The sequence below is a fragment of the Dermacentor variabilis genome, chromosome 11 (assembly GCF_050947875.1).
Source record: "Dermacentor variabilis isolate Ectoservices chromosome 11, ASM5094787v1, whole genome shotgun sequence".
NCBI classification, from domain to species: domain Eukaryota; kingdom Metazoa; phylum Arthropoda; class Arachnida; order Ixodida; family Ixodidae; genus Dermacentor; species Dermacentor variabilis.
Window position 1 is genome coordinate 6,992,036 of NC_134578.1, and position 10,268 is coordinate 7,002,303.

Genomic DNA, 10,268 nt, shown 5'->3' on the forward strand with positions numbered 1-10,268 from the left:
GCACGTGTTGCACCATGCACTACAGAACACGCGTGCTCGTGCAGCTTGATTGGCTAATTCATCGAATTTACGTGTTTAGCCTTTATCGCGATTCATTTTATTATCGAGGAGCGGAGATTTTTCTTGCATGATAACTCATTCAATTAGTTCATTCATGAATGCATACATTGATTGATTGATTGATTGATTGATTGATTGATTGATTGATTGATTGATTGATTGATTGATTGATTGATTGCAACATGATCCCTCAAGGGCCGGCCAATGGAAAGAAACTAGCAGGTCAGCGAATGCCGTCAGGGAGGTTTCGATCCCTGCTCGTTCTCCGGGCACACAAAACACGCGAAGCCGTTCGTACGCTGTCATGGGAGCTCGCCATAAAGAGAGCCCGACCAACGGTCCGAAAAGCTTCGTGTGCCTGGCACCGGAAAGACTTCCGGAAGTACGTAGATGAACGTGCGAGGCGGACGCTGTTGCGTGTGCACTATACTGAGCCGTGTTTCATTTGCCCTCTCGCATAGCGCAGCGTAGCAGTACCCCTGGTGTGGTCCCCGAAGAGTCCGGTGTCCCAACGTGGCTGTGGCCACGTGTGCCTGGGTGTCAACGGGGTCGCGCGCGCGTGGGTGTTGTTCCTTCGTTTAATGGTAGGTGGCGGTAGTAGCGGTGACGCGCGGTGTGTTGGTGGTGGTGGTGGTGGTGTCTCAGTAGCCGTCCTTGAGGGGCACCTCCTTCTTGTACGTGGTGCTCTTGATGTGTTGTCCGTAACCGTGTCGGACGCCGGCTCCGGCACCGGCGCCCCCGCTGCCCGGCAGGACCATGGTTTGCCCGCTGCCCGCGCCGCCGCTCGCGGGCAGCACCAAGGTTTGGTGTTCGTGTAGCGACCGCGGCGGCGCCATCAGGTAGGGCGAAGCACCACTTACGCCTAGCGGGCTGCCCAGCTGCGCCGACACGCCGGCGATGTACTCCAGGGTGAGCTGCAAGAGACACACACACCGCGCGCTGTCACCGGGCTGGGACCCCGGGGCCGCGTGCGTAGCCGGAGTTCGCCGTCGCTTACCATGTTGGCGATCTGCTGCCGGACCTGCGGCGAAAAAAAATTAATAAAGACAGTCAGAGACAATTCCCGTGCTGGAACATGTTATAGTTACTCTCTCTCTCTATCTCCGTTTTTTTTTATAAGCGAAGCTTTTCTTGCACCCGTTTGCACTAACAAAGATAAGCCAGAAACGTAGCCACACGACACCTTTGCAACCAGTAGCGTAGCCCGAAATTTATTTCGGAGGGGTTTCTCCGCCGACAACTACCATTCGAATCCTCCCCTCCTTCACCTCTCTCTCTCTCTCTCTCTCTCTCTCTCTCTCTCTCTCTCTCTCTCTCTATATATATATATATATATATATATATATATATATATATATATATATATATATATATATATATATATATATATATATATATATATATATATATATAGAGCATGTGTGTGTGTGTGTGTGTGAGGGAAGACAAACTTGTAGCACTCCCCGGACAAGAATGCTTTAGCAACGAGGATGCACATTTTCGCGTTGCCGAAACAACACTTTGCTTAACTTTGCTTAACCAACAGCGCTAAAGAGGGGACCAAACAAAAACATGACAGCGCACTATCGTGTCTTCTTTTTTGCAGGCAACAGTGTAGATCACCGTTGTTTTCCAGCCAGATCTTCTACTCAATGGTAGGGCCACGACTACGTACAGAGGAGGGCGGCCCCTATTTTGCAAGTAGCCTGTCACTCAGTCGCGCTTTCCGCGTTGTGGGCATGCTATGTTATTCTACATTTTAAAATACAGGGACGAAGCTTTGCGCTAGAACTTCGATAGCATCATATGATGCAAGTTTCACTTACAGTGATCTGCTGTCCGACTTATTTGAAGAGATGTCTGGAAGTAACCGGCCATCGTGGTATTGCCATCACGCGGCACATAATGTTATTTGATCACACTCGGGATTTGATGAGGCAGACAGTGACAGACCGAAGCAGGGCTGCTTCCTGCTTAGAAGCCTTTTTGAAAGTTACATCAGCCGTGGTTTGCAGTAAAATAAGAACCAGTAGCTGCGAAAGATTTGAAGGCGTCGTGTCTACTGACACCCATCTATTCTGAAAATTGCCGAGACGTTTAGTTAGGATGGGCTCTCCGCAGCAAGCAACACATGTTACGACGGGATAGGTGAGCCTCAACTAGGCGACTGGCCACGGCTGTCTGGTGTTGAGCGACCAGGCAGGGACGGGACGATCTCCCTGTGTCCATAATTATCCGTTAACTTCATTCTTGACGCTGTTTATGTGCTCCTCCCCCCACCCCTCCTCGTATCCTTCACCCCACTCCCCTTTTTAAGATTATTTCGCATTAGTCAATGTCCCTCTCTTTAACATTCACCGGATTGTTGAATGGCGCGGCGGCCCCTAACATTCCTACATTTCTGTTTCTGCTTTGACTTTGACGCCATTCACACACCTGCCCTTCCACCTGTTTGTTGTGGCGGCTTCTTAGCTTCCCTGGTCCAGTACCCCTGTCCTCGATATATTTTGCCGTGCGTAAATCAGCGTTTTGTAGGCCTTTCTTTCTTGTTATGTTTCTTGCCCTGTTTTCATTCTTAACAGCGTGTACAAACTAGCCTAACAGCAAGCTATTCTCAAGTTTATTAACATAATGAAAGTCAGAGACAAGGGAAAAAAGAAGAAAAAGAAGGGGGAGGGGGGCTTATTATGCGTATCATAGACAAGCAAGGCGCATTATATTCGGAATGTCTTTCTTGCGCGCAGCGTGGTCGACGATTGGGTCAAGTACCACCGACGGGTTTGTAGTTTTGCAAAAGTATACTGGACAGAAGAAATCATGCTGCGCCAAGCGAAATAAATATTAATTTCCTCACTCAAAAAATACATTTGCATACTGGTACATGACGATCTAAAGCAATCTCGAATATTGCCACAATATGATAAAGCTCAGTACATGAGCTCCTTGCGGATAACGAAGTTTCAATAAAGCGTCTATACTTTGTGTGCGCGGAAAAGCTCAGTTCTTTAGCATAAATGGGCGGATATATGAACCAAGAAGTGGGTATTGCGTCGAACTTTGTCGACTCTGTCGACGCGATATCTTCAAAAAAAAAAAAATTAAATTATGGGGTTTTACGTGCCAAAACCACTTTCTGATTATGAGGCACGCCGTAGTGGAGGACTCCGGAAATTTCGACCACCTGGGGTTCTTTAACGTGCACCTAAATCTAAGTACACGGGTGCTTTCGCCCCCATCGAAATGCGGCCGCCGTGGCCGTGATTCGATCCCGCGACCTCGTGCTCAGCAGCCTAACACCATAGCCACTGAGCAACCACGGCGGGTGATGCGATATCTTACAAATGAGCCGTTAAGACTGCGAGTGAAGCGTTAAGCGTTAAGATTGTACTTCGGTCCTTAAGTGACGTAGCTTGTCGTCTGACTCAGTCGATGTGACGTCTTGTGAATGAGCCACGAGATCGTGTTTGGAACTCTGGCAACTATAGCCGTAGTTTAGTTTGCAAACGATATATATATATATATATATATATATATATATATATATATATATATATATATATATATATATATATATATATATATATATATATATATATATATATATATATATATATATATATAGTTTTGTTTTGTTTTTCGCGTTTGTAGGCCTAGTATACCGTATTTACGAAATTAACGCACCAAGTGTTATAAGAACGCTAATTTGAGAGCACCATGCAATCATTGGGAGCGCCAGCAAACGAAAGTAAATGCAACGATTCGAAACGGCACCGAAAACTCCACCACCAGTCACGCGCAAGGTCAGTATAATCAGTAGATGACAGTGGAGGAAAAGAACTAGGAAGCTTACCAGCAAGTATGCGGCCTGTAAGGTTGGCAACACAGCAACAAAGAAGATCAAGTGGAAAGTCAGAGAGGCTGAAATAATCTCATGGGTGGCAGCAATGGAAAAGAAACCTGCCATGAGTAACTACTTAGGAGGAAAAAACGAAATCAGGAAAGAAACCATTTATGATAACTCAAAGGGAAGCTCATTACTTTTCGAAGCGAGATCGGGATGCCTTAGAAAATGCACGTATAAAGCGAGATATAAGAAGGAAGAAGAAGCATGTGTTTGCTGCGGTAAAGCTAGGGAAAACTATGGAGCATGTTTTATTAGAATGTGAGGACTGTGAAGACTGTGTCTACCCAGCGGTCGATTTAGGCACCAAAAAAACTGCTCCCGCTGAACCAAAACTCTTGGGTTCAGCGGGAGCAGTGGTAAAACAAACATGTCCGCAATAGGCATTAGTAGGAACCGATCGGAGGATTGGTGGAAGAAAAGTAGGGAAACGACAAAAGACGGAGACGTACAAAAGCACAGTTCGCAATAGGGGATCAGAAAATTTGAGTGTGGGAGTTCCTAGTATGTGTGTGTGTGCTTTTTTTATTGTTTGACCTAGGTAGGACGTTAGGCAGTATAATAGCAAGAGCTTGGTGACGCAACCCACCGCCCCGTTCCAAAGGGGGCGCTCATAACATCCATCCGTCCACCCATGAGCGAGGAGGGCTTCTCCCCAAAGGACCTCCCGTTGTGGAGAAGCGAGCTTTGACGAGCGCTTGCGCCCGAGCTATGCGCATACGCACACGAGGCTCGCTTTTGAGACCCGTTCGAGGTGCGATGTACACGTTGCCTTCTGCAACGCAGAGCATGTTCAGGCGTGAACCAGACGTGAGCATCCTCACAAGGATGGATGAGTACTTGCCGGCCATGATACTCACGATGGTCGTCATTATACTTCGCTCTTTTGCATGCGCATTCACTGCAGGGAACTAATTATTTCATTTCGGAATTCTCATAAAACAATAGCGTCGTAAACACTTCTGAAAGAACCATCCATATGTAGCCGGAGCGACCTTTTTCGACCATCCGAACATTAAAGTTCTTGGAGCGCTACACGTTGGGGGTTCGGTCCCTGCCGGGGACAAGTTAATTTTTTGTCCTCTTTCATTTCGGAACCCCTTATCTTCATTATATCATACATTTTCAATTTAAACCACAGTGCCTGCGACTGCGTCTCCCATCGCTACCGGACTGCCACAACCCTATTTCGCTATCTTGCGCAGTATCTAAGGGGAAGCAACCCTTTCTTTAATTGCACTTAGGCTGGCCTTGCATGTTGTATTCGCGTGCGCAGGTGACAAGTAACTTGACTATAGAAGCACGTACTGGTAAGTCATCGCCCCAACTACACAGCCGTGCAACCTTTATGAGGCACCGATATGCCGAAGCGGCATGGAACATAGTTTGCACGTCAGTGTATACCGAGTGTGCTAGCTAACGTAGACCAAGTTTTTCTTTTCTTTTTTACCGAAGCCTCTTGTGCGGATAAAATCAACTGTATGTTAGCAAACTCGTGAAGTCCTCTAGTATATTTCCGTTTTTATTTAATAAATATTTAGTATTGATTAGACCAGTGTCATTAGACTTTATGGTCACGATGTCCATCATGATTTGTATAGAGCACATTTGTAAAAATCACTTTCAGTTGTTTGCGACGCGCTGCCTTTCGCATTTCAGTTCAAATTTTCAGTCCATTCACTTCTGACAGTGAAGCTGCCAGTTCTCCCATATATACACACAATAGACGACGAGGCAATACAGTACAGAGGCGTGCTGAAATGACAGGCACGAGGATGTTGCCCCGTTTATATGAAACCAAAAGCAAACTTCTTTTTTGCGCTTAGAAGTCAGCCTTTGTAGCGCCTAAACAATGTATTGCGTGGGCACTCAAAGGTTTCGCGGCCTTTGCTTTGTGCACAGGAAAAAACTTCGCAAACAAGTGAAAGGTGTGTTTTCAAGGGCTGCCTCAAACATCGTATTTATATTGTGGTCATAAAGCCTGTAATTTAAATATATGTTAATTATTTACTTCTCTTTACTTAATAAGAGCTTCGGTAGGATGAGAAAAACACCTAATCTGAAATAGCAGTTGGATACAAACAATTCAAGAAGTATAGAGACACTAATTGATCGACTGCGCCTTGGGACAACGTGTACAAAACATTTCCTATACCGCGTAAAACGGGCGTCATCCTCTACTTTCCCCTGTGGCAACGCTAATGAAGATCTTCGCCATCTACTCATCGACTGCCCCAGACATGCTGCGTGTAGGCGGCAGTTAGAAAGATCCACACGCAAGTGATTCCTACAAACCTTTCTCAATAGTAAATTTGCTCGCCCGTCGGCCGGCCGTAACAGCACCGGGAAAAGCATTGGATGCGCTAGAACATTTCTTTGATAAAAAAAAACGTGTACTGATTGCCTCAGTAAGCAGTTACGTAAGCGCAACCCAATTTCGTCATTTGTATTTACGTGCGCTTGTTGCCTAGTACAATGTGTGTCATATACTATGCACCAGTTGTGCAGTTCGGGCACAGATGCCCCCGTCAGGCGGTTCTCTGCACTTTTAGCTCCTGTACCTTTATTGAATTGTGTCAAGAAAACGTAATAAATCAAATGAAATCGAATCTTCGTGCGTCTCGTGCGACGAAGCCGACTTTTGACTGCTGTGTGCCTGTGTTATGTCGTTTGGGTATTTTCTCCATCCGTGCGGCTGTTTATCTTCGACCGCATAGCCTCGCGTACATGTTCAGAAACTCAGTGCGCGCGCACATGTAGAGATTCAGTATAACGCGTCATGCAACTCGCCCTCGCCTTTTATCTCTGTATTCGCCAGGACTATGCGACTATAAATGCATGCTTTAGTTACTCTCTTTGGCTAACTATGCTCTAGGTTTCACAAACCTGTGACGTTTCTTCTTATCTTAGAATATTTCTATTATTGTATTAACCATTATATGAAAAGCAGTAGTCATCAAAATCAGGATTAAGTAAATATTTTTATTTTATTTTCATTTCCCGAACAACTTAATGAACGTTTGGTGACACCACCTCAAAATTCTTCATGCAGCCGCTTTTCATATCCCATTTGACACAGCTTGCTAGTTAATAGCCTAATTATTCTAAAATAATTCCATTAATGGTCGTCGAAAATGAAAGATAAATTTTGTCTAGCGACATTCACCTACTTTTCCGCAAGATGGCCGCTAAATCATTGACGTCACGCAATGGACGTCATCGGTGCCGTGGTTTGGCAAGCTCGGCCTTCAGTTGCGATTTTGTCCGCATACAATTACTGTTTTCCTGCTGATCAAACACCACGGCTACAGAGCTCCAGAAGAGCGATTCAAGGGCGTTCTTTAATTGAAACACGAGCTGCGCCACGTCCTGCTGGAAGTTTGTTGGCGCGCGTTAGCTGGCAAGGAAAAATTAATTAGCGGTAAGAGTGTGAGAATATTCGAAACTTTCTAATAACGGATCGAATAGTGTCATATTCGTTTGGCTATTCAAATTCAATAATCAATATTCGTAGATGCTAATATTTCTCGAATACATTTTGAATATTTGAGAACATAAACTGCGCCCAAATAAATGTAAAATTGTAGCAACGGTGCGGTAAATTTTCACCCCCACGGACGTAGTAGAAACATGAAACATGAGAACTTGCGTAGTAGTGCAGGCTACGTCACTAGGCGGCCATACTTTATAGACTGTCCAGCAATCATTCGCACACTCTGAAGAGCCAAGTCCGTGCGAAGAAACTACTTGTTTACTCCTAATGCTCCATTTGTGCTTTTAATAAACAACTTTTCAAACGTACTAAGTAATGACAGCAACTTGCTAACAATACTGGGATGTGAACATCATTTTGTATAACTTGTAATACCAGTTATTCATTATTCGAAAGCTATTGGAAAAGGATTTCATATTCGATTCGATTAGCTTCTGATGCTATTTTATTCGTCTTCAATTCGGTCACAGAAATCACTGTTCGAACACCCCTAATTAGCAGAAAAACCCGCCCACTGAACAACGTCAAACTTCCTAGAACTGGTACAGCTAAACACACAAAGGAAGAATCAAGCCGAGCCGGCCTGATAAAGGAACAGAGCGCTGTACCAGTTCTAGAATGCAATACTAACTCGCCCAATCCTCAACCCTAGTCAAACTTCCCTTTCCAAATTTCTGGAGGACGCAAAGCACAGCAGTAGCTCGGCCATCGCTGCAATGTACCGCTTAAAACGCAGCACTCGGCACGTCGACGATCGCCGCACGTGTGCATCAGCGCCAGCAACTCTAACAAAAGAAAACAAGGGCCAGGGTTCCGGCGGAGCTGTTGCGTGAATGAAACGGTGGCGCGTCACCACTCGTTTACACACACACACACACGTATATATATATATATATATATATATATATATATATATATATATATATTTACGCTGCCGCTAGGTCTAATGACGGCAAGAGCGGCGCATTTATTGTTTAGGGCGTGATGACCGACAACAATTAAGGAGCACGTCATAGTCATATGTCCCGTGACAGCGGCCCATTCCTACTCTGAATTTGCTTAACCACATAGCGAGACCGTACAAAGGCGAAGCTAGCTTAAGAGAACCGGTCATTCCGTGTATTGGACCTTTGCCTCCCGCACACTCCTGATCAACGCCTGTCTCGAACTCCAGCGAACTGAGTTAGGCCTCGCTTGGATGTTGTTTTATCTGACTTCTGCTAGCTATAACGGCGCAGTTACGATGAGGTTGTGTTGCGTGACGCGTGTTCTTTCTTTCCTTTTCCTTTCGTGGACGGTAAGGGGGCAGTTTTTCGACGGATTTATGGCCGTGTGTGTAAAATCGTGAGTGTTGATCGTGATTCGAAAGTCTCCTGGACAAAGCGGGAGAGTTGGCAGGTATGCCTATGTTATGCGAACCGCGTGCCTGTGGCATGGCCATTTAAGAATGCTCGGAAACATTACGAACGAATCAGGACAAGCAAACGCGTTTGTTGATTCATCGTTGGTATCAGTCCAGTGCGTGCTTCTGTCAGAAAATCGCACGGTATCCCGACTTAGCAGCCTTGAAGCACAGTGACGCGGTAGGATCATCATGGGTAATGCAAGTAAATTGACTTCCCGTGCATGCTGAAGTCACAACTGAATAATGATTTTAATAGGGCTGTTAGTTATGACGTCACGGTCGCCTCGCCCTTGCGTGACGTCCGCCGCGGCAGCACCCGAGGAGACCAAGATGGCGCGCGTGACAAGGAGAGCTTAACTCACCATCATGAGGCCGTACTGCAGCCTCTGCTTGTCCTGCGTGAGGAAATAAAAACAAAGAAATAAGGTTCGTCGAATACGTTTCAAGATCTTGCGCATCACTCCTGATAGTGCTGTACAGCGAGGATATCTTTTCTGACAGTGACAGCATGTGCATCTAAGGCGTTACGGACAGAATGACACTCAGCACCTAGAGTGTCGAAGTTCGAGTGGCCACTGCAATGAGACTAACTCAGTGAGACTAACATCCCTGTCGAAACGTCACCAATCAAGACTCCTCGTCCCTCGATGCCCTTGAGTACTGGCTTCCTACATGGCCTGCCGACGTTTGTTGTTGCGACACGGTAGCAGAACCAGACATGGCGCGTGTGTACATATGGCGCCGCAAGCTCGCCCACTCACCGCCATCTGCTCGTTCCAGCAGCCCGGCGACTGCGCCCGGCTTCCGAGCGCGGCGAAGGCCAGCAGGACAGCGACGACTACGACGACTGGTGCCATGGCGCGACTGGAGGCGTCCGGGCCCTGGTCCTAGTCTATATACGAGGCGCCTTTCTTCACGGCGCCGGGGAGGGGCCCTTTGAACCCCTCCTTTTTTTTCTTTTTTCGCAGTCCCGTGAAAAGGCCTTTGAGCGTGGCTCACAGCCAGCTGAGGCACCCATTCGCGGACGGTCACGACCGCGGCCTCACAAAGGCTCGAGGTGTCCACAGATCCGCGCTTTCACGGCCGCCGCAGGAATCGCGCGCGGTTTGATCGCCGCCGGGGCCTGCTTAGCCCTGCCATTGGCTACTGTTTCCTCTTTCACGCGCATCCCGACAAACGAGCAGGATGCGTGTAGAGAAAATGTTGCCCTCGGCCCCCGCGCTCGGCCGCGGCAGCTGCACGTCGTCCAAGGACCAACGAAGCGCTCGTTCCAGACACCCTTCCTCCGCAAGTGGCTTAAGCACAGCCCGCCAACAGAAATATCTATCGCGTCGTGAAAAGGGGCGCCGCTACTACTCGTTTGCGTCCGCGCCGCCAACGGCCCAAGGATTGTCCGACCCCGCGGTAAA

General features: G+C 46.9%; 1 protein-coding gene across 1 annotated transcript; it reads right to left on the reverse strand.

Moving 5' to 3' along the window:
- Positions 1 to 473: 473 nt before the first annotated feature.
- On the reverse strand, positions 474 to 9,754 carry LOC142564579 (uncharacterized). The gene is made up of 4 exons (XM_075675632.1): positions 9,621 to 9,754; positions 9,222 to 9,254; positions 1,058 to 1,081; positions 474 to 974 (listed from the first exon to the last, which is right to left on the reverse strand). The coding sequence occupies exons 1-4, from the start codon at positions 9,714 to 9,716 to the stop codon at positions 702 to 704; spliced, it is 426 nt and encodes a 141-aa protein (XP_075531747.1). The 5' UTR covers positions 9,717 to 9,754; the 3' UTR covers positions 474 to 701.
- Between the last annotated feature and the right edge of the window lie 514 nt (positions 9,755 to 10,268).

Bases quoted from the DNA above. Each gene is read 5' to 3' on its own strand.
- LOC142564579 (XM_075675632.1), bottom strand. From the start codon at position 9,716: ATGGCACCAGTCGTCGTAGTCGTCGCTGTCCTGCTGGCCTTCGCCGCG. The intron at 1,082-9,221 runs GTGAGTTAAGCT...TTTTCGCCGCAG, and splicing joins TGCAGTACGGCCTCATGATG to GTCCGGCAGCAGATCGCCAA. The intron at 975-1,057 runs GTAAGCGACGGC...TGTCTCTTGCAG, and splicing joins GGCAGCAGATCGCCAACATG to CTCACCCTGGAGTACATCGC.